The sequence below is a fragment of the Bos grunniens genome, chromosome 12 (genome assembly GCF_055505025.1).
Source record: "Bos grunniens cultivar Pamir isolate PY7600 chromosome 12, Bosgru_T2T1.0, whole genome shotgun sequence".
NCBI classification, from domain to species: domain Eukaryota; kingdom Metazoa; phylum Chordata; class Mammalia; order Artiodactyla; family Bovidae; genus Bos; species Bos grunniens.
Window position 1 is genome coordinate 36,023,541 of NC_141176.1, and position 25,624 is coordinate 36,049,164.

General features: G+C 46.2%; 2 protein-coding genes across 23 annotated transcripts in view; one reads left to right on the forward strand and one right to left on the reverse strand.

Annotated features, from left to right (window-relative positions):
- The first annotated feature begins 2,512 nt into the window (after nucleotides 1-2,512).
- EEF1AKMT1 (EEF1A lysine methyltransferase 1) lies at nucleotides 2,513-23,788 on the forward strand. Of its 14 annotated transcripts, none has more exons than XR_015138204.1 (5): nucleotides 2,513-2,646; nucleotides 14,557-14,710; nucleotides 16,308-16,390; nucleotides 20,733-21,008; nucleotides 21,766-23,788. XR_015138204.1 is itself a non-coding variant. In XM_086329807.1 (5 exons), the coding sequence occupies exons 2-5, from the start codon at nucleotides 14,564-14,566 to the stop codon at nucleotides 21,933-21,935; spliced, it is 681 nt and encodes a 226-aa protein (XP_086185933.1). In that variant the 5' UTR covers nucleotides 2,513-2,664; nucleotides 14,557-14,563; the 3' UTR covers nucleotides 21,936-23,788. The 14 variants fall into 14 exon arrangements, 12 of the variants coding, with proteins under 12 accessions (XP_086185933.1, XP_086185941.1, XP_086185937.1 ...); XR_015138205.1 differs by having other exon boundaries at nucleotides 16,311-16,390; XM_086329807.1 differs by having other exon boundaries at nucleotides 2,513-2,664; nucleotides 20,728-21,008.
- IL17D (interleukin 17D) overlaps nucleotides 22,954-25,624 on the reverse strand; it is a 32,567-nt gene continuing 29,896 nt past the window's right edge. For all 9 annotated transcript variants that reach the window (XM_086329792.1, XM_086329798.1, XM_086329801.1 and 6 more), the window contains one exon: nucleotides 22,954-24,285. In XM_086329792.1, coding sequence (XP_086185918.1) covers nucleotides 23,779-24,285 — 507 coding nt within the window. In that variant the 3' untranslated portion in view covers nucleotides 22,954-23,778. The remainder of the gene's footprint in view (nucleotides 24,286-25,624) is intronic.

The following is a 25,624-nucleotide window of genomic DNA, read 5'->3' on the forward strand; positions in this document are numbered from 1 at the left end:
GGCAGAGTACAGGGTGGAGACACAAACTCAGTGTCTGGCTAAGCTTCTCAGGGTTTTCATTGATTACGGGTCTGTCATGTGTATCATCAATCAGTCAGTCAGTTCGGTCACTCAGTGATGTCCGACTCTTTGCAACCCCATGAATTGCAACACACCAGGCCTCCCTGTCCATCACCAACTCCTGGAGTTCACTCAAACTCACGTCCATCGAGTGGGTGATACCATCCAGCCATCTCATCCTCTGTCGTCCCCTTCTCCTCCTGTCCCCAGTCCCTCCCAGCATCAGTGAGGTGGCCAAAGTATTGGAGTTTCAGCTTTAGCATCAGTCCGTCCAAAGAACACCCAGGACTGATCTTTAGAATGGACTAGTTGGATCATGCTGCTGCTGCTGCTGCTAAGTCACCTCAGTCGTGTCCGACTTTGTGCGACCCCAGAGACGGCAGCCCACCAGGCTCCCCCGTCCCTGGGATTCTCCAGGCAAGAACACTGGAGTGGGTTTGCCATTTCCTTCTCCAATGCATGAAAGTGAAAAGTGAAAGTGAAGTCGCTCAGTCATCAGATCAGATCAGTCGCTCAGTTGTGTCCGACTCTTTGGGACTCCATGAATTGCAGCACGCCAGGCCTCCCTGTCCATCACCAACTCCCGGAGTTCACTGAGACTCAAGTCCATCGGGTCAGAGATGCCATCCAGCCATCTCATCCTCTGTCGTCCCCTTCTCCTCCTGCCCCCAATCCCTCCCAGCATCAGAGTCTTTTCCAATGAGTCAACTCTTCGCATGAGGTGGCCAAAGTACCGGAGTTTCAGCTTTAGCATCATTCCTTCCAGAGAAATCCCAGGGCTGATCTCCTTCAGAATGGACTGGTTGGATCTCCTTGCAGTCCAAGGGACTCTCAAGAGTCTTCTCCAACACCACAGTTCAAAAGCATCAATTCTTTGGCGCTCAGCCTTCTTCACAGTCAGGCCACACAAAAGGAGTAATTCCTGAACTGAGATTGATTTGAATGTATCTTTCTAGTCCAGTTTACTTGACGAGTAGTTTCCCTTTAGTTAGTTATTTATTGGCCACATGGCTTGTGGGATCTCAGTTCCCTGACTAGAGATTGAAGCCAGGGCCTTGGCAGTAAAAGCGCTGCATACTGACCACGGGGCTGCCAGGGAATTCCTGCAGTTTCCCCTTTGTTTCAATGATAATAAAATTGCCTCTTGGTATCTTAAATTTTTTCTATGATTTGCAAAACCTATTAAATTACAATGCAAACGTTTCAGCTGAAAGAGTTGTAACTATTTGAACTTCTGACAACTGTGGTCACTTTAATAAAAAAACAGTAATACACATTAAATGGCAGATAACTATTGTCTCACATACGGTGAAAGCAGTTGAAACTTTGAAAGCTTAAAATATTATAGATCTGTTTTAATCCAAAAATAACTTGCTTTAACATAAATAAGCCTTTCTGCTGAATAAGCCAAGGCAGTGTGTCCTATGTATGGAACACTACTACCTCTGTAAAAAAATATATACTGCCATAAAAGTCAGTTATTGTCTCTCAGTGCATATTTATTGTTCTTTTAGCTTGATATATGTTTTCTTTCCTGCTGCTTTCCTAAATTATAGCTGGTTTTGACGTACGCAGCGTAGTGGACTTGTCATCCAAACAAAAAATGAAAGCATGGTTTGCCGTAAGCTTGGGGGCCGTATTTAAAGTGGAAATTACGGTATTCCCAGAATAGCAAACCTGTTTTTAATTTATATCCTCACCTAATACCAGAAAGGATTAAAAGTATTCAATAGAAGGTAACGTGGGAAGATAACGGGATTGGTAAGGAGGATGAGGAGAAAGCGGGCAGGGATGCTGCATGGATTGGTGGCCCTGCGGGACAACAGTCATGACACCGCTCGGGGTCTGCAAGCACCTCCAGTCCGCGCGCAGGCGTCGGCTCTGACCCGGCTCCGCGGAGGCCGTGCTCCCGCCCGTGAGTCGTTGCACACAGCGCTGCTGCTTCATGAGGGGAGGGTTTGCCCAGCTCGTAGGCGGTCTCAGCACGGGGACCGCGTCTTCGGGTCGCGGGAACCCTCGGTGTTAGGCGGGGGTCTACCGTGGCTCCGACAGACGCACCGCGGAGGGTGTGCGGGGTTTTATTTAAAGGCCTTCTCTAACGCAGCGGTGGCTATGTCTATCTCCCCATTAGACGGAGGAGGCGGAACAGACGGGGCCTTGCTGCTTGTGAAACGTACAGTGAAGTGCAAACGCCAGGTCTCTTGGTGCGCCTTAAAACCTGCAGCGTCTCTGCTGCCCCGGTCCTCGCGGACACGTGCTCAGCCGCGCAGCTCCCGGCGCGAGGCGGCCCTGCACGTGGCGCGGTGCCCAAGGGCCTCCCGGGAGCGCTCGTCTGCGCGTGCGCGGACCGGGCCAGCCCGCAGCCCCGCCCACGACCCGGCCCCCTCCTACCCCGCCCCGCGGGACTGCTGTGCTTGCGCGGACGCGCCCCCGCGCACGCTTCCGGCCTGGCGGGCCGCAGCGCGCACGCGCAAACGCAGCTGGCTGCCCGACCAGGACCCGCGGGCTACGGAGCACGCGTGGACTCGAGCGGCGAGTGGAGTGAGGAGCCCGCGCCGACCCCGCTCGTCCGCGTCTCCCGACACGGTCAGGGTAGCGGCTCTGGTACTCGGGGCCGGGCGGAAGGGGTTGGGAGGCGCTGCCGTCTCGGGTGTGCTCAGGTCGGCCGCGGGGCCGGGCCCGGGCGCGTGGAGCCGCGCTTCCGCCGGGGTCTCAGCGTGTGGAGTAACGGCCGTCTCCAAGGCGTGGAGGGGAGGGGGGTGGTGTCTGGAGGGGGGCCGCCTGGGCGTGTTCCGGGAGGCGGGGCGGTTGTGGTGGCAGCCCGTGGCGGTGGACGGTGTGCGTGTGGACACCGGGGTCGCGGGCGGCGTCGTTCTGTGGAGGGGCACGGGGCAACCTGCCGCCCCTCGTCGGCCCCGTCCGCCCGCGTCCCGGTAGAGGCCCGGATGCTGGAAATATGGACAATTTAGAGATCCACCCTCCACACAATTTTTTTTTTTTTTCTTTTTCAGCTATGAAAGTAGTTTTCTTAATCTGCTGTTCGGAATTATTTGCTTTGAAGTTAAAGCCAACTTTTTTGTTTTCATGTTTTTATTTCTAAGTAATTAGCTAACAGATTTCAGGTTGCAAATTGAAAGCCATTGTCAGTCCACAAATGCAGCTGTGGAAACATCCGTACGCATTCATATGTGTACACAGGAAAGTATGTGGACTCGCGCACTTTTCCTTGCCCTTCAGCTGTTCCAGGCAGTGTCGTGGTGCAGCTGGAATCAGGAACCGACTGTACCTGCAGTCTCTCGCAGGAGACGTTGGATTTTAATATTTGCTAAAGTGGTGTTGCTTCTTTTTTATCTGAGCACTTGCTGTTGGCATCTGCCAAGGTGTGTGTGGTGTCTTCCCCCACTCCCGCGAGTAATCTGTGGCTCTTTATCTGGCTCGTGAACGTGATGGCAGGCCTGGGAGATAATTTAGACTTTCTGCTCTTGACAGCGGAGAAGGCAGTGGCACCCCGTAGGCTGCAGTCCATGGGGTCGCTGAGGGTCGGACACGACTTGAGCGACTTCACTTTCACTTTTCACTTTCATGCATTGGAGAAGGAAATGGCAAGCCACTCCAGTGTTCTTGCCTGGAGAATCCCAGGGACGGCGGAGTCTGGTGGGCTGCCGTCTGTGGAGTCACACAGAGTCGGACACGACTGAAGTGACTTAGCAGCAGCAGCAGCAGCCCTTGACAGAGCTTTCTAAAAAGGGAAAGAGAAAGCCACCCGCCTTTGCTTTACCTTGAATGAACACACACTAGGTAGTTAGGTAGGGATGCTCCCAGGAGATTGTAAGCGTTGTGAAGGAACACCATTCTGAGCAAATGTTGGTGGCCCCCCATCACCTCAGGTGAACTGGTGTGGTCTCTGGGAGACAGGTGGGCACCCTGGAAATACCTCACATCTTCCACTGAGGCTCTGAAAATGCACAGGCAGCTACTCAGCGTGACAATTTCACGTTTATACATGTGCTGCCTTGGAGTGTATGATCCAGTTTTCTGGGGGTGAAAGGTTTCATATTTTTGGGGTCTTTGGTCAGAGTAGCTTGAGTGAGTTGAAGAAATTACATTATCTACAAACATTATTTCCAAACCTACAGAAAGGGATAAAGTTTTTTTTTTAATTTTCAATACAATTTTTAAGAATCATTTTAGCCTTGAGTGCAGTCTGTGTTCATGTTTGGCTGTGTCAGGGCTCAGTTGCTGTGTTTGGGATCTTGTGTCATATTTAGCTGCAGCATGGGATCTCTTAACTACAACACGTGGGATCTAGTTCCCCAGCCAAGGATCGGACCCGGGCCCCCTGCATTGGGAGCAGGGGAGTCTTAGCCACTGGACCACTGGGGAAGTCCCAAAAGGGGGTAGTTTTCTTGATAGGTATTTTCCTCACTGGAGCATATTAAGTTTACCTAAGATGCATAAAGCTGTTCAAAGAAAACTGAACTGTCGTCATATATTCAGCTTGACCCAAAGCTGGCAGAGTCAGAGCTTTCTCCTGGACCTACTGTACTTTTCTCCTCCATATTACTTAAAATCATAATTTATGGTAATTTTCATTTTCTAAGAAGAGGACAAAGAGAAAAGATAGTCAAGGCTTTCTCTCCAAGATTCCTGAGACCTCTAAGCTTTGTTTTACTCTGACAATGAGAGGAGATGGGAGAATGGCAGTATGTTTGTTAGCAGAATAATCACCTTGCTCAGACATTTTTAGGATTCCCTGTCTAGAGTAGTAACCTTTAGAGAGATCCTGAAGGAAAAGAAAAGATGTGTCTTGTGGGTGTCCCTGGAAGCTAGTAAGCATTTGGACGACCTCTCAGAAGGCACTTGGATACATGTACTTTCATCACGTCCGCACTTCTCCCCACAGTAGAAGCTGGGCCTTCCACTTAGGAAGGATTAACATATATTTGACTAACTGAACAAGACAGAGTCCTTGCAGTAGTGGTGCATTTGATTCATTAGAGCTGATCTTGGCAAAAATGTGAAGTTAGAAGGACACCTTTTGGGGAGTAAACCAGCTTGTGACTGAGATGGAGGTGATCTCATCACCTCTTGATCCAGCGCTGCAGGGAGCTCTAGAAGTGGTGCTCATGGAATGTAAAGCCCGTGAGTCCCCAGAGACTTGACTTTGAAAGGCAGTGTTCCTGGGACGTGTAAGCGTCAGGTGCCCTGTCATCACGTGCGTGTCGTTCTGTACATAAACCTGCCCCAGGTGTCATATTCCATGATGAGGGTATTTGCATTCCATGGTTCAGCCCTGTGGCTTCGCTCTCCTGTTACTAATGATTGTGAACAGTGCCCCTCATCAGAGCACTAAGTCCACCCCCTTAGCAGTTCTGCTCCATTTCTCAGCAGCTTCTAGCACAAATGTGGGACCTTTGGGCAGCCCTCGCCAGGGTCTGGTGCCCAGTCAGTGGGCATTCTCTTTCCCTCCCAGACTGTAGCAGCTTCTTAAAGAACTCCTGTTCCCATGTGTAGCTCTAAAGCAGGTGAATGCCTGGTGTGTAGCATCTAGAGCTGTTATTGTATGGGTGATGCTGGAAAGGCTTGCAGTCTTCCATCACGTATGCACACATACACGTGCCAAAAGTTAAGGCTGTCAACTTTGTATTTTAAGAAAAGTTTTTAATTAAGGAATATCGGTAGAGACCAATAAGTAAATTATACTTTTATTTTGAAGTAAAAGAACTGAAGCAAGAAGTAACTTATTAAGGAAATAACCTGTTCATGAAAAGTATTTGTGTGAAGAAATACCATTTAAGTCAGTAGGGAGAGTGATACAAGAAGATGTGATTTTGGAAACTTTGTGGAAGAAAACATTTCCTTGCTTTTTTCCTATTAAACAACCCTGTCTTATAACAAGTTGGTTATATGATCGTGCATTTCTGAATCATTGATTAAAATCATTCGCTTCTGATTTGAGTTGTGGGTTCTATAACTCTTCAGCTTCCCTGCCCTCATCTTTCTTGTTTTTAAGGTGAATTATAAAACTTTAGAGTTTATAAGTACAGTATACTTTAAGTCATTGTTCTGTTAGCTGAGCTCACGTGTTTGGTCTTGGAGGGCCTGGCTTCCCTGCTGTTTGTGATCTCGTGGAGTCTGTACGTTAGCATCAGTGTCTCTGGCGACCCCTGTCCCTGTGACGTGCACAGAGACTGCTTTAACTCCAAACACACTCTGCTTCTGGGCGGCCCTTGGTGGTCTGCAGTCGCTCAGGGGTGCCTAGTAGTGACATTAAAATACCCACTAGCTGTCTGATGCTATGTTAAGACTGCTTATCTGTTACAAGGGTGTTGGTCCTTTCAGCAGTTCTTTGGACATACTGATCACTGGACCCCCTCTGGAAATGTCCCAGCCCCATCCTGGAGCAGGCAGGAACCTGTGTCCCGAGGCCATCTGTGTGATTTCTCGTCGCACTGCTGCATCAGGGCACCTGGGGCACGGGGACGTGATCGTCAGATGCAGGCAGTGATCTTCTCCACTTGCCTTAGAAGAAACAGACACTACTATGCGGAGCAAGTTTTCAAGATTCTTTGGTTACATTTTTTAATCACTTCTCTTTCATGGTGAACAAATGTTTTCTGTTAAGCTATGTGAGAACACAAGAAAGAGATCTTGCTTGTTTTAAGGGCTGTCCTTTCTATTTTACAAATTCTAAAGTATGGTCAATATCTCCTCCCTGTACTTTACAAACAGAAGCCACCCTGGGATGCTTGGTACCCTTGCAAAGCTGATCCCATCCACAGACTCTGTCTGTTTATAGATGTGTATGGAGTCTGTGATGACAAGAAGGGTGACCTGGAAGCATTCAGTTGCTTCCCAGAAAGCTGATGAGCCAGTCTCGTGGCATGTTTGATGCATGAGTCCCGTGTCATGACAGTTTCACCACAGTGTCAGTAAACAACCCATCTGCCTCATGTAGAACTGACTGGAATAGTCCGTGTCAGATGAGACATGTGTTAAGGTTGATTTGATCTGGTTAACAGATTGGACAAAATGATGTCTCTATAAAGAAGAATCACTTTTGACCAGATGCCAGAGGCTACGATGTACGTAGATTTCCTTGGATTGCTTTTTGAAGTCAGCGTTTGCTTCTCCGGCAGTGTTCTCTAAATCGTTTGTGATTTTGTAGATCCATGCCCTTTGAATATCTGTCACATGCAGTCCCACATTGACTGTTCTTTTCCTTCAGCATTTTCAGTGAGCATCATAAATGACAGTTGAAAGCAACTGCCCAGTGGTTTGTTGATTCCTTAATTTTAATGGACCTTTACTAAAAATATTAAGTGTTGGAGCCCTTAAGGATCAACTGATAAATGAGAATTTCATATTTAGGTTTCATGTAGAACTCTGTCCAAATTCTTACTCTGTATCTTGTGGGGAGGGGAAACAAGTCAGGGATTTACTTTTGCAAAAACACCTGATAGATTTTATATTCATCATTTATAAAAAACTTGTTTTGAAAGCATTAAATTTTTTTTTCATGATTCTGAATCCTGAAATACAAGACCAGTATGAAGCCTCTTTGTACCTTGCAGCTCGGTTTGCAGTGTTCTCAGACTTTCTCAGCCCTGCACAAAAGCTAATAATCTTTCCCTTTATCTTTTCTTCTGGGACAGTGAGCATGGTTCACTTGAAGGTGTATCCCATCTCTGTTGATATTTGCATTATGTTCATGCATTGTTTTCTTAACTTTGTCCGTACTTTTTAGGTCTTTTAGCATATTTAGGACAGTTGGGGTCTTTGTCTAGCAGGAGTGCTGTGTGGCCTTTTTCAGACATGGCTTTTTTCTTTTCAACGGGCCATGCTTTGCTGTCTCTTTGTATGCTTTGTTCAAAGTGCTTTTGTTCATACTTTGTTTATAAAGTATGATTTTGTTCATACTTTGTTCACAGTATGATTTTGTTCAAAGTGCTGGAAATCAGATTTTCCCCCTTCTCCAAGATTTGCTTTTTCTGTCATTCTGTTGTTGTCATTGCTATTATTATAGTCTGTTTTTGTGCTAAACATCAGCCTGAGGAAGCTTGAGGTCTTTCTAAGCCCACACCTTTTCCCGGGCATGTACATGCACCTTCTAAATCCCTCCACGTATGCGGTTGCTGTTTATAATGGTCTGGTCCTTAAATATGTGGCCCGTGAAGGGGGCGGGGTGGTCATAGCGCTTTAAATCCCCGCAGAGTTGTCTCTGCTGGGGGTGGGGGGGTGGAGTGCTGCAGCAATGGCTGCCTGCCTCTGCCTCCATGATCAGAAGTACCATCAGCAATCAAAATCCAGATTCCCAGTATTTGAAGAAAGGGGTCTTTATTGCCCACTTTGCCCCCACTGGTTACATACACGCTGCTCCTGGAGCTGTTGGAGTTGCGTTCTGAGACTCCAGCACGGCTGTCTGCCTGGCGTCCGTTCGTCTCAGGGCTGGAGGGGCTTGCATCTTCCCCATAGCTTAGCTCTCAGGTGCACGTGAAAGTCCTCTCTACCCTCATAGGATGTTTTCCCCTTCCGCCCACTGTCTGAGCAGTAAAAACACTGTCCCCGTTTTCTTTCTGCCTCCTTGTTTCTGCATGTGACCAGTCTTATGTGGTGCTTCCCGCTGTGCTGTGACTTGGATTTCTAGAACTGGCAACAGCAAACTTTCAGTGGCATTGACCTCGCTGTGTCATTGTCCTCACTTAGCTGTATAAGTTAACCCCTGAGCATAAAACCTTCCTGAGGCAAAAATAAGGAGAAGGGATAGGAAGCCACTGCTGAGTTAAGGGCCCAAACTGACTGAAATTAACATTTTAAGTCTTCTCCTGGGAGTTGAAAGCCTTTGAATAGACTAATGATCCAAAGCAGTTCCATCAGATAGATTGTGCCAGTACTATTCTCTCAGTTTGGAGATAGTCTTCCCAGATCCTTCTAATAACTTTGTACACACTCTAACCATTCCTTCCCACCTTTAGATCCCACCTTGATGATGTCTACCTTCTGAACAGTCTCATCTCTCTGACCACTTTATTTTGTGCTCTGAGATGATAGATCTGTTAATCTGCATTTTGTCTAAAAGTGATACAGTGATAGCTTGTTCACTTGTGTCCAGCTCTTTGTGACCCCGTGGACTGCAGCGTGCCAGGCTTCCCTGTCCCTCACTGTCTCCCAGAGTTTGCTCAAACTCATGTCCATTGACTCGGTGATGCCATCCAACCATCTCATCCTCTGTTGTCCCTCAATCTTTTGCAGCATCAGGGTCTTTTCCCATGAATCAGCTCTTCACATCCAGTGGCCAGAGCATTCAGCATCAGTCCATCTTAATCTGTGAAGGTGACAAGTGACAAGCCAGAGCCAGTCGTGCTCCCTGCACACAGCGTTCACCATGCTCGTCATTTCCTGTCACTCTTCGTAGTGTTGCTTTAATTATTGATTTCTTGTGGTCCCTCTGCTGCCAAGTAGTCACATGAAGGTATTAAACTAGTGGTCACCACAGATTCCGTACTGTCAGTGAGATGCTGCAACTTGAACAGTACTGAAGGTAATATTTTTGTTCCTGTTGTGTGCCAAGGACGATTAGGTGGTTTGTAGATAGTAACTCATCTAATTCAGAACAACTCTATTAAATAAGTTTTAACATTATCTCCATTTCATAAATGAGAAAATTAAGGCATAGAAGAGTTAAATACTTGCTTAAAGCTATGTAGTTAATAAGTGGCAAAGCCATGATTTACACTTAGGTAGTTCAGCTCCAGTTCTTGCTCTGAATCCAGTATTGTTTTTCTGAATGTCTAAATAAATAATAGCAGAAATGCTTTTTCACAATCAGTATAAAAAATACCAAGTATCTGCTTCAGATAAGAGCTGTTTGTATAAAGTATTAGAACCTCTCCATCTTGAGATGAGTCTGTGCAAAAATTATAGATCGTTTACTGTGAAACACTGCAAACATTTAAGACTACAGCCTGCAGCAGGAAGTTGTGTCGTGATGCACGACCCTATACACACGTGTATTTTTTGCTAAAACATTTCACAGAGCACTACTGACTTCTACTATAAGCTATACATGTACTTGGATACATTCTTTTCTGTTTTTAAAAAATCTTTTATTTTCCTACATTGAATTCATATCTTAATGGAAATCATTGTAGTGTGAAAAGTGTGGGTAGAAAAATAGATGAGTCCTTTCATGAGATTTATTCTAAGTTCTTTGAAAAAGATTATTACTTGGGGAAGGCCCAAACTGTTTAGAAGCCATTTCAGACACTTTTTGGTTACAGAATTAAGTCCATGGGTCTCTGCAGATAATATAGTAAACATTTTTTAAATTATGTATTCCTCACTCCCAGTGGTAACCACTATCTTTAATCTTTGGTTTTTCATTAACTTGCTTTTATCCCCATGTTTCTGAACTTCACTTAAATAGAATTATTGATACTATATGTATTCTGTAACTTTGTGATTTAACATATTCTTAAGATTGATTCTTGTTAGTATATATGGCTGTAGGTTTTTTTTTTTTAACACTGTCATGAACTTCCACTAGGAGTAACAAGACTAAATTTCCCCTCCCATCTGATAGAACTGGAAAAAAAAAAAACAGGTAAAATATGTGGGGAAAAATGTCTTTGAAGATAACGGGCACCAGGCCACAAAGGTCAGTGGTCCCTGAAAAAGGGAAATGAACAGACTGAACCTGATGGTTACTTCGTCTTACTGCCCGAAAGACTTTTCAGGCTGCTACGCAGGGAAGGGAACCCAGGGACCGCTCTGAGTTGAGGAAATACTGATAGATTCTGGGGAAGCCTCATGGGAAGCAAGCAGGGCAGAGTGAGTACAGAGGAGGAGCTCCAGAGAACTGCGGTACAAGAAATGTTCATTCAAGCACACGGAGAATGACAGGTGATGGCAGTATTAATCAATACAAAATGAAGTGCAATGTAAGTGGTTACGATGTAGGTTTTTTTAAAAGATTTTTAAACAGTGTGCTGTATTTCAGTTAAGTTCAGTCACTCAATCGTGTCTGACTCTTTGCAACCCCATGGACTGCAGCACGCCAGGCCTCCCTGTCCATCACCAACTCCCGGAGTTTACTCAAACTCATGTCCATAGAGTCGGTGATGCCATCCAGCCGTCTCATCCTCTGTCGTCCCCTTCTCCCGCCTTCAATCTTTCCCAGCATCAGGGTCTTTTCCAATGAGTCAGTTCTTCGTATCAGGTGGCCAAAGTATTGGAGTTTCAGCTTCAGCATCAGTCCTTGAATATTCAGGACTGATCTCCTTTAGTATGGACTGGTTGGATCTCCTTGCTATCGAAGGGACTCTCAAGAGTCTTCTCCAACACCGCAGTTCAAAAGCATCAATTCTTTGGTGCTCAGCTTTCTTTATAGTCCAACTCTCACATCCACGCATGACATGACTATTGGAACAACCATAGCCTTGACTAGACGGACCTTTGTTGGCAAAGTAACGTCTCTGCTTTTGATATGCTGTCTAGGTTGGTCATAACTTTTCTTCCAAGAAACAAGTGTCTTTTAATTTCATGGCTGCAGTCACCATCTGCAGTGATTTTGGAGCCCCTCAAAATAAAGTCTATAACTGTTTCCTCTGTTTCCCCATCTATTTGCCATGAACTGACAGGACCAGATGCCATGATCCTAGTTTTCTGAATGTTGAGTTTTAAGCCAACTTTTTGACTCTTTCACTTTCATTAAGAGGCTCTTTAGTTCTTCGCTTTCTCCCATAAGTGTGATGTCATCTGCATATCTGAGGTTATTGGTATTTCTCCCAGCAATCTTGATTCCAGCTTGTGCTTCTTTCAGCCCAGCGTTTCTCATGATGTACTCTGCACATAAGTTAAATAAGCAGGGTGACAATAGACAGCCTTGAACTGATTTGGAAACACTTTGTTCCATGTCCAGTTCTAACTGTTGCTTCCTGACCTGCATACAGATTTCTCAAGAGGCAGGTCAGGTGGTCTGGTATTCCCATCTCTTTCAGAATTTTCCAGTTTGTTGTGATCCACATAGTCAAAGGCTTCGGCATAGTCAATAAAGCAGAACTAGATGTTTTTCTGGAACTCTCTTGCTTTTTCCATGATCCAACGGATGTTGGCAATTTGATCTCTGGTTCCTCTGCCTTTTCTAAATCCAGCTTGAACATCTGGAAGTTCACGGTTCACGTACTGTTGAAGCCTGGCTTGGAGAATTTTGAGCATTACTTTACCAGCGTGTGAGATGAGTGCAATTGTGCGGTAGTCTGAGCATTCTTTGGCATTGCCTTTCTTTGGGATTGGAATGAAAACTGACCTTTTCCAGTCCTGTGGCCACTGCTGAGTTCCAAATGTGCTGGCATACTGAGTGCCGCACTTTCACAGCATCATCTTTTAGGATTTCAAATAGCTCAACTGGAATTCCATCACCTCCACTAGTTTTGTTTGTAGTGATGCTTCCTAAGGCCCACTTGACTTCACATTCCACGATGTCTGGCTCTAGGTGAGTGATCACACCATCATGATTATCTGGGTCTTGAAGATCTTTTTTGTACAGTTCTGTGTATTCTTGCCACCTCTTCTTAATATCTTCTGCTGCTTTTAGGTCCATACTATGTCTGTCCTTTATTGTGCCCGTCTTCGCATGAAAACTTCCTTGGTATCTCTGATTTTCTTGAAGAGATCTCTAGTCTTTCCCATTCTGTTGTTTTCCTCTATTTCTTTGCATTGATTGCTGAGGAAGGCTTTCTTATCTCTCCTTGCTATTCTTTGGAACTCTGCATTCAAATGGATATATCCTTTTGTCCTTTGTCTTTCGCTTGTCTTTTCTCAGCTGTTTGTAAGGCCTCCTCAGACAACCATTTTGCCTTTTTACATTTCTTTTCCCTGGGATGATCTTGACCCCTGCCTCCGGTACAATGTCACAAATCTTCATCCATAGTTCTTCAGGCACTCTATCAGATCTAATCCTGTGAATCTGTCACCTCCACTGTATAATCGTAAGGGATTTGATTTAGGTCATACCTGAATATCTAGTGGTTTTCCCTACTTTCTTCAATTTAAGTCTGAATTTGGCAATAAGGAGTTCATGATCTGAGCCACAGTCAGCTCCCGGTCTTGTTTTTGCTGACTGTATAGAGCTTCTCCATCTTTGGTTGCATATAATCAATCTGATTTCAGTATTGACCATCTGGTGATGTCCATGTGTAGAGTCTTCTCTTGTGTTGTTGGAAGAGGGTGTTTGCTATGACCAGTGCATTCTCTTCACAAAACTCTGTTAGCCTTTGCCCTGCTTCATTACTCCAAGGCCAAATTTGCCTGTGGTGTGTTTATATCAAATGTAAAAATAAGACGTTGGACAATAGTAACACAAAGGCTTGGAGGAGAGAAATGGAAGTTATATACAAATCGTAAGGTTTTTGTATAACACAGAAGTGGTGTAATGTTATTTGATCGCGTGCCATGATAGATACCCTATAAACCTGTAATCCTTCAAGTAACTACATAACAGTTACAGGTGGCAAGCCAGCAGAGGAGAAAAGGAAATGTTTTCCATGTGATATAGTACCCTACTGTAGGAATACACAGCAGTCTGTTATATTATGTAATGTCCAGTGGGTGGACATTTCAGCAGTTTTAGTTGTTGCCAGTACACATTTCCACTTTGAACGTATTCTCCATGTCTATTTATGTGAATCACAGGAGTTTCATATAGTTATATGATGCAGAATTTCTGAGTTTGAAGCAGAGGTAAGGTAATATTGTTATCCAAAATGTTTTCATCAGTTTACATTTCAGCAGCAAAGTAGGCCGTTTCTATTATTCTACACCCCCCAAAACATTCGGTGTTACCTGTCTTTTCCATTGTAGTCAGTCTGGTAGGTATATGGTTGTATCTCATTGTGATGGTAATTTGCATCCTCTCTCATCTCTTAATTTTCCTATCTCTTCCTCTACCCCTCCTTTACCAATCCTTCACTTGTCCCATTGTAACACCTAGGAGCCTTAGGTCACCTCAACAATGACATTCACACATAAAAAGCTCTGATTCAGAGTCTACTGTGAATTATCTGCATGTGACCACTGCGGTACCAGAAGAAAGCAAAACATCTTTACAGATTTCATTCTGCAAGGAGTCATAAAAATGTGAAAAGTCTTATTGTGAAAACTGTATACACGGAGAGAGTAAGCATGCATTTATTTGTTCAGCTTTAGTTAGTGGAAGATCTCTGCAGACATATGTATGCATGTGCTTGGCTGCGCCCGGCCTTTGTTTATGGCACGTGGCATCTCGTTCCCTGACCAGGGATAGAACCCGGGCCCTACACTGGGAGTGTGGGGTCTTGGCCACTGAACCACCAGGGAGGTTCCTGGTCTCAGAAATTTTAAATACCTGTTTTCCTGATACAACTCACTTCCAGTTTGGATCATTGCTATGAGTTAATTTTTTTAATTGTTTGATGGAAAGGAAAAACACACTAACATCACTTGACTCATTCCCTGCAGGTGTGAGATGAGTGACTCCGAAGACGAGGGCCCCCCCCAGCTTTCTTCATACGCCCTTGCAGCTCTGCAGGAGTTTTATGCTGAGCAGCAGCACCACCACTCTGACCTCTGTGGTGACGACAAGTACAACATCGGGATAATAGAAGAGAACTGGGTAAGTGACCATGCTCTGCATCCATCCGGACGTGTTGGCAGTGTGGAGTGTGTTCTGTACCTAGTCCACTGTTGGTCTTTACCCCACCTAACAGCCCAGTTTGTCTCGCTTGTCACTAGGAAGCTGATAGCCTGTTCAGTAGCTAAGACTGGGAGTGCAGATTTTCCTCATTCTGACCCGGGCTGCTTGGTGGTCAGAGGAGGGGACGTTTCAGATAGGGGAAGAGATCGTGTCCAACAGACTGTACTTCTTGTAGACAGATTCATTCTGTCAGTTTTTACTGGAGCACAGCATTCCTTATGGGAAGGGATCATTGCAGTAAGGGGGCAACTGGTGTTAAACATGTGAAAAATTGATGAAAGGGGTTTTAAAGAAGATATTAATAGTTCCTGGTGCACAGTATGTATTTTAATTGTATTTTTATGAGCCAAATAAAAATAGGAATTTTTAAAAGTGAGTTGAGGAAAGCTAACCTAAACTGTAACGTAGAAATCTACCTTTTTTGAAGCATAGTTGAGAAATAGATGAGGCTTGAAATTTCTTTGACTACCTTAATCATCGATCTGCCTCTCTTCATCACTTTGCAGCTGGGAGGTGTGTGTGTGTGCAGTCTTTGACATTTTGTGTCAAGTGTAGATCTAAGTTATATAAAGTTTATATTATTTTATATAAAATTATATAAAATTCATCATCTGTTTGAAATTGGGACAGAAATGTTTCTTTTTATTTACTCTGGATGTTCCACCTACTCAGATGCCTCTAGTTTTCTTTCCTCATGTTTTCGTCTTTAGCTTGATGCTTTGAATAGTAAATATTAGAAACCTGAGTCCACCTTAAGGTAGTCTTTCTCTTTTCCTTTTGCTTGCTTAAATACTTTGTACTTTCTGATTCTGAAAGTAATCTATGGTTGGTGTAGAAAATAGGTAAATATGAATAAAAAAACAAGTCATAATCTCACTACCTGAATTAACTATTTGTATATTTTTGGCACTTGTTTTGTTCACAAAAATGAAGAAATCTCCCAGGAAGTTTGAAAGAATACATTATAAAACTAGAGGATAAGTCCAGGAGGCATGAGTGAAGCTTTTAGATGTAGGTGACAAAGAAGATCTTAGAACCTTCTGGAGAAAAGCATGTCACCTCCAGTGTCTCAGGACAGGTCACATTGCACTTTTCAATAGCTTTATTAGAAACTAGAAAAAAAGTGAAGCACTGCCTTCAATATTTAGAGTGAAAATTTCATTCAGTCTAGGATTCTATGCCCAGCTGAGTTACCAATGAAATGTGAGGATAAAATGTTAAATGTGTAAGACATGGTAAGTCTCACAACATTGACTTCCCATGCACCACTTTTCAGGAGCTACAGGATGATGTTGGGAGAATTAGGGATAGTTTCGGAGAACCCAAGCAAATGCAACAGTGGTTTGTTTATTAACTCTAGAAGAATAGGAGGTGCCATACCAAAAGGAAGCGCAGAATATACTGCATGGCCCAGCAGTGACACTGGCTGTTGACAGAATTCGTTTTGGTAAATAGATACGAATTAAAAGGACACGTGTATGCCAGGTCTAATACAATTCACTCGTTCCTGTCACAGCAGCTGAGCCAGTTCTGGTACAGCCCGGAGACGGCCACGCGCCTTGCTGAGGATGCAGTGGCAGCTGCCGGGGAGGGCGGCAGGTGAGATACTGGGTTCTCTTCTCTTTTGCCTTTTAATCTAAAGTAATACTTTAAATGTCCTTCCTGGATGAGAGATGGTTTGTAAGAAGGTTCATCTGTAATCTGCAAAACCTGTGGTTGATGATTTGAAGACCACAAGGAATAAAGAATGCTTTCCTGTCGCCGCTAGGGGCACACTCAAAACCCTGTTCCATGTAAGTCATCTTCATCTGTTCCTTAACATTTTTCTATTCCTTTTATTCCCCTGCTGCTGCTGCTAAGTCACTTCAGTTGTGTCCCGACTCCTAGCGACCCCATGGACTACAGCCTACCAGGCTCCTCCGTCCATGGGATTTGCCAGGGAAGAGTGCTGGAGTGGGTTGCCATTGCCTTCTCCTTTATTCCCCTAGAATTGCTTTAAAAGAAAAAAATCTTAATGTTTGATCTTTCTGAAATTTTGAGAATTATAGGTTTTGTTAGTTTGGTATTTATTTCTGTCAGAACTTTGTGTGCATAAGAAGTCAAATGGTCCTGAAAGACTTGTTGAACAAAGTAATCCTGCCGGGGTCCTGCCCCGGCTGATCCAGGGTATTCGAAGCGGGGACGGCGTCGGCGACCTATTTATTTAAATATTTTATCAAAGATATAAAGAGTAATAGGATGAGGATAGCTCAGTAGGAAAATTCAGTGGAGAAAAGAGGCTGAGTAGCTTGGTTTACGCGGGAGACCAATAAAACTTCAAGACAAGAAGTTTGCATCACTTACGTAGGCCGCAGGCGTCCTTCCATTCTCCCGAAGGAGAGGAGACACTGAGGCCTCCCCGGTTGGATCTTAGAAGCCCAGGCATAATTAGTAAGCATGGGGGGTTCCGAGCTCCAGATGGAGACTCAACCAGAGTGAGAGAGAGAGCGACATGGGGAGACCAGTATTTCGAGAAACTGATCCTAATTCTTTATTTTCCAGAGTCTGTTTTTATACACTGAGATGTTATACTAAAGTCACGTGGGGACAGCAGTCCTGACTTTTATTAAAGTCAGGTGCTTCACACAAATGTATACAGAGGTCTTAGGGGTGTTACATCATCTTCTGGCCAGGGGGGCCTGCTGACAATTTACGACCCTCTCCTTGTGACAGCGGTCAGTCAACCAGGACACTTATTTCTCCAGGGGTGATTATTCTTAAAACAGACGCCACCCAAATAAAGTTACATTCCTATAGGGTGAGGGTGTAGTGGGTTTTAGTTAAGGAAAGAATTTACTTAGCCTAAGGTCTAACGTAGTCTTCTGTATATTCATTAATGTGTGTAAGGGCAGGGGATGTGGAGACTTAGCAACAAACATTGGCTCAACAAATGAAAAACCCTTCACCAATACAGTTTCTAATCAGCCCATTATACTTATACTAATAGTTTCTAACTTTTCTAAGGAACCTGTTTTTAGAAGGTTTAAAGCATCTCCTGCCTCTCACGGTTGGGAGGCTGTGAGCAATCACATGTGGCCGGACAAGCCTGTCAGGCAAGCTAGAGAACCTTCAGAGGAGTTTGTAGGTTAAAACACTCTTACCACGCCCAGGAATTATTATTAACTGGAGCTCTAAGTTAACTCCTTCTCTGAAAGAGGTGGTGGGGGACAGCCCCCCGTAAAGTCAGAGGTGTAGGTGAGCACAAAGTAGTAAAGTAGGCAGGCTCTGGTTATGGGGGTAGATGCTCGAGGAGTTCCAGGGGGACTCCTGAGGCTCGATCCCGCCTTTGCGTATGTCGAGCCTCCTTCCTCATGACCTTTGCCACGGGCGGAGTACATCACTCTGGCCCCCAACATAATCCATTGTTAATTTTCCCCTTGTCCCCCCCTTGCCTTTCAGCTCTTCTACAATTCTAAACCTGTTTATATTGGCACTTGTTCATTTGTCACTTACAGACATCTCACCTTAAGAGACTAAGGATTTAGCTTCTTCATCCTCCACTGCACACAGGTGTGCTTCCTGTCCGTGCTCCCAGTAGTTATATCCATTTTTATGGTTGGACTCATTGGTAATATTTTTTGAGGCTCTTGCTTCTACATACTTCCCTGGTGGCTCAGCTGGTAAGAATCCGCCTGCAGTGGGGGAGACCTGGGTTTGATCCCTCAGTTGGGAACATCCCCTGGAGAAGGGAATGGCTGCCCACTCCAGTACTCTGGCCTGGAATCCCCATGGAGAAGTCCATGGGGTCACGAAGAGTCGGCTACAACTCAGCAACTTTCATGAGTGATAATTAGTTTGAAATTTCCTGTTTTATTCCCTTGGTTTGGGTTTCATATTAGTAGCTTCATAAAATGACCTGGGAAGTGTTACTATGTTTGTTTCCTGGAAGTGATTGTGTAGAATTGGTGTTAGTTATATCCTGTCTTGGTTAAATAGGGTTTATACGTCCATATCACTAACCCTCAAATTCTCCCAGTGGTGTAAATCTCTTAACCAACGAACTTACACATATTTCAACTCCTTGGAAAAAATACTCCCCCCACCCCCCTGGCTTTGCCACCTCTTCTGTCTGGGCTGGTGTACGTCCGGCTCTGGTCTTGGTATTTCCCTCCACCATCTACCGAGTGTCCTCTTATCTTTCTTGTTCTGACCTTCCTGTATCCAGTATCCCAGTCCTTAGTTCACAGCTTTATCTTGGTTGGGTACATCCTTCAACACTTTTCACTAGAGGGAAATTTTAAAAACCTGTCTCAAAATATTTTTATTCTACCCATTCTCTTGATGTGTTATTGAGAAGTACAATGCCATTCTGATTTCTTATGAGAAACCTGTTTTTTGCACCCCTGCCCCCTGCTGGCTTAGGGTTTTCTCCTAATGCCGTGTTGTGTGTCCTGGCATGGTGCTTTCATTTGTCGAAAGGGGTGGAAACCTTTCTGTTCTCATAACTCGGGTCCTCCAGTTTGGGAAAATTGTCCTTTTTTTTTCTTCTATTCTTCTTTACCTGATTCATTTTTCTTTCTGTCCCTTTCACACGTTTTCTCTTTCTTACCTGACCTTCTGGGAAAATTCCTCAACTTTATCTTTGAAACTTTCCACTGACTTTGCCATTTCTGCTGTCCTGTACTTTATCACCTGTAATTTCTTAGGTCTCTGGATATTTATCAAGGTATCTTGTTCATCCTTCTGAGGACATCACATTACAGGACTTCTTCTCTTCACAGTCTCTGACTCCAGCATGCCTCTCATGTTTTATTAATATTTTGGCTTTAGTACGCACTGACTCTCCTGAGTGGTCTGCTGACCCTCTGCTGTGTGCTCCTAGTTGAGATGGGCACGCTAAGGCTGGAAGCTCTGATACATGGGCAGGCTTTCTCTGCTTGGTGTCTGCAGTTAGCTGGTGTGGATCAGCTGTTTTCCCAGGAATGCCCGGTCAGTAAATCCAGGCTTTTTCTTGTGGGCTGGTAAGAGCCCCAGAGCGAGCCACCTTCCTTCCTGGGAGTCACGCATCTCGTTGACCTCATTCCAGGAGGTCAGGGCTCCCAACATCTGGTGGGTTTAATGTGATCCTTGCCATTCCACACGGCCCTTCACCACTAGCTGTGCCCCTACCCCCATCCGGACAACATCCTTCCCATTTTCTCCCACAGTGTGGAGGCTTGGTGCAGAGATGAGAATCCTGGGTCGTTTCCTCTTCGATAGACCTTCCAAAAACAGTCCCCCTGCCGCCCCTTCACCCCTACTTCTTGAGCTACCTGGTTTTCAGCTTCCTGAGCTGCGGGTGCTTTGGTGTTGGCGAGGCTCCCTCTCAGCTTTCCTGGCTGCCAATTTGGGATTTGGCTCCCTTGGGCCTGCAGAGTCAGAAGCCACCCAGACCACACCCTTGCCTGTCAGCTTCCTGAGCATGTTTCCTTTGTCTTCCCTCATTGTCTTGCTGTTGGAGGTTTCCTTCTCATGATTAATTGCTTTGAAGAAGCAAATCTAAATGAATGTGTTCCCTCTGCATCTTTATCTGAAAGTCCTAAGGCTTTTTCTTTATATATTAAATATATGAATATTACCAAATAACTTGAAAATATTTAGTTTGAGGCTTAAAAGTATTTGAAATAAATGTTAAAAGAGACCAACAGGAAAATAACAGGTAAATTCAGGTCATGGGCTGCGTAACTCTTGTACCTAATGTTTCACATTTTTTTACCATGAAACATACATTTCATACTCAAAAATTATGAGTTTGTAGATCTGTAAACACCAGATTCCTCCCCAAATTCACTGCTGTTATTACTTTAGTTTGTAGTGTGAAGAAAATCTGACATGGGCTATACTTTTTCAGTGAAGTGGTTATTTGGTGCTGTATGCTGTCACAAAGCTCATTCATGAGCTGGGTCTCTCTGTTCCAGAATAGCGTGTGTGAGCGCCCCCAGTGTCTACCAGAAGCTGAGAGAGCGGCACAGAGACGATGTCTCCGTCTGCATCTTCGAGTACGACCGCAGGTTTGCCATATACGGAGAGGACTTTGTCTACTATGACTACAAGAACCCTGTGGACTTACCTGAGAGGATCGCCACACACAGCTTTGACATCGTCGTGGCAGATCCCCCCTATCTCTCGGAGGAATGTCTTAGGAAAATGTCAGAAACCATCAAGCTCCTGACCCGGGGAAAGATCCTGCTGTGCACAGGTTTGTGCTGGCCGACCACACACCCTGTGACCTCATTCCACTTATCTCCCTGCACCCTGGGGCTGAGGTGCTGCTGCCTCTCGGGGCCTGTTGAGAATTCTGTGGCACGACGCCCAGGAAGTGGGGTTTGGCGCGAGGTGAGGGCACCGGGAGTGCTATCTGTACTCAGCAGTGTCAGTACTAGTAACGTGTCTGGCTCAGCCTCTCTAGCTGATAAAGAAATATGCAACCTCTGGGGTTAAAGTGGATGTCAGAGGTCACAGACCAAGATGTTAGATGGTTTACCAGAACAGAAGATGTTCTCACCGGTGAGGGAGGGGGATTATCCTGGCGTTTCAAAATGAAAACATGAGCTGTAGGTCCCCCTACTTTCAGGCCTGCAGCCCCTCGCTCCCCCTGGTGCAGAGGACGGGCTGGAGGGAGACGTGCAGTCATCAGCCAGAAGCTGGTACAAATGTGTTTGCACAATTAGATATTACTCAGAAAGGGGCTGCTGAGTCCAAGTTGGAAAAAGTTTTTAGTAAAATTATCTTTTGTTACTTTGTAGAATATAAGTAATTTTTACAATTTCTAAGTATCTCAGCTTTATAGAGGCAGAAAAATTCTTGATAAAGGGAAAAATAGTAGGAACTTGGCAAAAATGTTGGAGGAAGTAAAAGGATAGAAAGCAGTGACCTTCCCCCTATTGCTGAGTGGAACTGGCAGCTCCTTGCCCCCGCCAGCGTGGCTCTGAGGCTTGTCTGGTGGTTCTCCTCAGGTGCTGTCATGGAGGACGCGGCAGCAAAGCTGCTTGGAGTGAAGATGTGCAAGTTTATTCCAGAACACACTCGAACCCTGGGAAATGAGTTTCGCTGTTTCGTGAATTACAACTCCGGGCTGGACTGTAATCTGTCAGTGCGGCTCCCAGTACAGGAAGGACCCAAGTGACGTTTCCTCTCTGAAAAACTTACCACCTCCCTTGTCCTCATTTTCGAGGTAAAGACATTATGATTTCCTTAGGATGTCCCTGGAGCTCAGGGTGCTTTTGCCAACTTGAGTCTGTAGAATTATATCTGGAAGAACTTTTAGACCCCATCTAGTGGAGAAGGCAATGGCACCCCACTCCAGTACTCTTGCCTGGAAAATCCCACAGACGGAGGAGCCTGGTATGCTGCAGTCCATGGGGTCGCTGGGAGTCGGACATGACTGAGCGACTTCCATTTCACTTTCATGCACTGGAGAAGGAAATGGCAACCCATTCCAGTGTTCTTGCCTGGAGAATCCCAGGGACGGGGGAGCCTGGTGGGCTGCAGTCTATGGGGTCGCACAGAGTCTGACACACCTGAAATGACTTAGCAGCAGCAGCAGTCTGCTCTCCTCACTTAACACAGGTAAAGAGCAGTACGTAGTGACCAGCCAAGACCTCAGCCCCTGGCTCTAACAGCCAGGGAGTTTGTAGTTGAGGACGCAGTTTGTGTCCAGAAGAGGGAGGGCACATGCCCAGTAAATATTTGTTAAATGAATTCCATTCAGAGAGAAGGTGCAAATAAAGGTTACCTTTCTGGATCTTGGTGGGGAAAGTCGATTCTTCCATTGGGTATGTGCTGCCTGTTAACAACTAAGGTGAGCTAACCTGATGAACACAGTTAATGGAACTGCTTTATTTTTCACATGCAATACATTTACTCTCCTTTGTCCAGTGCTCTGATGTTTGCACTATTTATATTTGCAGAGTGGCTGGAAAATGTTATACAATAGTGGCGACTGAAATAATTACCCAAGGTTTGAAGGCAGTTTTTCTTTTTGTGTATTTCTTTGTTGTTGACCTGAACCCTTCTGAAAGGTTCAGATAATATCTAGTGGTGTATTCCAGATATACCACCACTAGGCTTACCATATGTTGTTATTTCCAGAGGTTGAGCACGGAAGTAACATTCACCCCAAGCTGTAGAGAACTACCCACAGGTTTCAGTTCTGAATTTTTATTTGGAAAATATGAATTTTGCTCAGCAATGTTTTTCATGTACAACCTCTGTCAATATATAATACAAACTGGAAGTTCTCAGTAAAGCTTCCATTCAGATCAAGCCAAGGCTGATGGTAAGTGGGGAAGAGAGCACATAAACAGAGGCTGACTTCACAGTTGCTCTTAAAAACTTCAGCCATAAAATTAAGACCTTAATAAACATCGTTTGCGCTAAGAACTAGTTGAGACCATCAAAGCTGAGTCCAGAGAGAAAACCACAGCCAGCATGCCCTTCACCTACCTGTAGGTGTTACATAAATCGAGTTAAGAAGGTCTCACGTTTACAGATAGTTCTGGGGTTTAGCTGCAGTGCTAGAAGAGGCTCCATTCCTGCATTCTGGAAACTGTAAGTCTGCCCACTTAATAGCTCCTGAAGCCCTTAAAACTAGCCAGATACCTGGGAATTGGCACAGACCTTACATACCACGCTCTGACCTCACTGCCTCTTGTCCACAAACTGGCCCCTGACTTTGAAAAGTGAAAAACTTTCTACCTGTATAAACCTGTGGTGATTTATATCCTCATGAATAAAGACTGGGGTGAGCTGAGCTGCCCATAGGGAGGGCAGGTCCTGTCCAGCCATGTCCACTGGTGACCAACCGAAGAGTTAGCCTACCTGAGCTTCTAAAAATTCCTGCTGAGGAAGTGAAAACAATGTTTATAAAATGTTTACAGGTCAGGTAAAAACAATATACTTGCTCAAAATGGCTAATATGAAAATACTTTGTTCCTGCCCCTATTGAAAAAAATAGCTGAATAAACGGATTACACTCTACTTTTTAAAAGACTGCAAGCATCGGTCTGTCCTCTGAGGCTCACCCCTCCCGTGGTCCTGGGGGGCGAGGCAGGCCACCCTTCCCAGTCCCCATCACCTTCCGGCCGCCCTGCGCTCCTGCTCGAGGAAGTCCGGGGCAGCCCACCACAGGATCCAGTCCGGTCCTGTCCACCGCTGGGCACGTTTCCTCGGGCCCGGGGTCCCGGGTGGGCGGTCAGGGCCGGGCCGACTTGTCCAGGCTGGAGTTGGCGGCGTCCGCATCCTTGTCCGGCCCGGGCACGCAGGTGCAGCCCACGGGCACAGTGACATACTCCTCGACGTAGACGGCGCGACCGCCTGCGCAGCCCGGGGTGCGGCGCAGGACCACCGCGGGCACGAGCACTGGGGCGCTGCGCAGGCGCACGTCCTCCTCCCCGCGTGGCCCGGTCAGGCAGCCCCGGCACAGGCAGTAGGCCTCGGGCAGGTACCGCGGGAAGCGGCCCGGGTCGTAGGAGATCCTGCGGGGAGAGGGCGGCGCTGGGGCCCGGGCCACGCTCCCTGAACCACGCCCGGAGTCTACCGCACACCCCGAAAAGGGAGATGCCCCTCCTCAGCCTGGAGCCTGCAGCTCCTCCAAGGGTCCTGTGGCCTCCCACCCCGAACCGCCAGACCCGTTCAGGAGGCCCAGACCCAGGTCCCTCTGTCCATCAAGGTCCACCCACCGCCCTGCCCACGCGAAGGGGCTGAGTGACACGGAGAGGGGGCGGGCAGGCCAGGACTTGGAAAGTGAAGGAGACCCTAAACCTGACCACTCCATGTTCCTCCATGTCACCCTACTTCCTGGTCAGATGCCAAATCCAAAGCGTCAGCAGCCCACGGCGGGCCTACAGCCGCCGGCGGACTCTGACCACACCTCCCTGAAACCCGGAAGTCACTAGTGGGGACCAGCACTCCTCCCTAACATCCCCCACGTCACAAGGTTGCCATGACCCCAGACTCTCATCACTGTTCATCTGCCCTCTTCTAGAGCCGATCCCTTGTGACCCTTTAGTCTCAAGAGTCACAGCTGTGACCTTTGACCTCATGGGGGACACACTGTATGCCGGTCACACCCGGGAAGGCCCCGGAATGCTAGCCCCACGGGAGCACAGGACAGAAATGAACCAAACGAGATCAGCCCAAGGGGACCTCTCTGGACTGGTCTTCCCTGGCCTGCAGTGCCTGGGACTTCCGGGCAGCAGCTGAATTAAGAAGTGTCCAGCTAAGCAGGACCTTCACACAACCAGTTATGGAAGCACAGGTGCGGGAAGACACGTGACAGTTGACAGGGTGGGGAGGTGGAACCTGACCGGCTGTCAGCGTTGGAGGCAGGAGACCATGTCAGCCAGGCTAACTGCCCACAGCCTGGGGGCAGCCATGGCCCCTGACTTGAGGGAAGGTCCATGGCTCGCTTCCTCCTTTGGGTTCAGCATCTTTAGACACTGATGGAGCAGATGACTGAGCAGGAAGACCCAGAAATGGCATCTTGGCAGCAACAAGTCCACCTGATGACGCTGAGTACAAGCCACTTAGCAGGAAAGAGCTAGGACGGTCTGTGTGGGGTGATCTGTGGCCCCAAGGAAGGAGGGGTGTGCTTAAACTCAGGGACCACGCACCTGCCCCCAAGCGCCTCACTGCCCAGAGGGACATATCCGAGTCCTTGGCCACCACATGGATGTGGGGATAAGGTCAGGTGACCAAGACAGGCATCGCAATGGAGAGGGAGAGCCAATTCAGGCGTGGACCGTCCCCCGCCCCAATTCTCTTCTCATTGCTGTAGGGGGTGGGGGCAGAAATCTGTTGAGTTGAGCAGGAGGA

Excerpts from the sequence above, each read along its gene's own strand:
- EEF1AKMT1 (XM_086329807.1), top strand. The coding sequence starts at position 14,564 with ATGAGTGACTCCGAAGACGAGGGCCCCCCCCAGCTTTCTTCATACGCC. Across the intron at positions 14,711-16,307 it reads GGATAATAGAAGAGAACTGG|CAGCTGAGCCAGTTCTGGTA; the intron begins GTAAGTGACCAT and ends TTCCTGTCACAG. Across the intron at positions 21,009-21,765 it reads AAAGATCCTGCTGTGCACAG|GTGCTGTCATGGAGGACGCG; the intron begins GTTTGTGCTGGC and ends GGTTCTCCTCAG.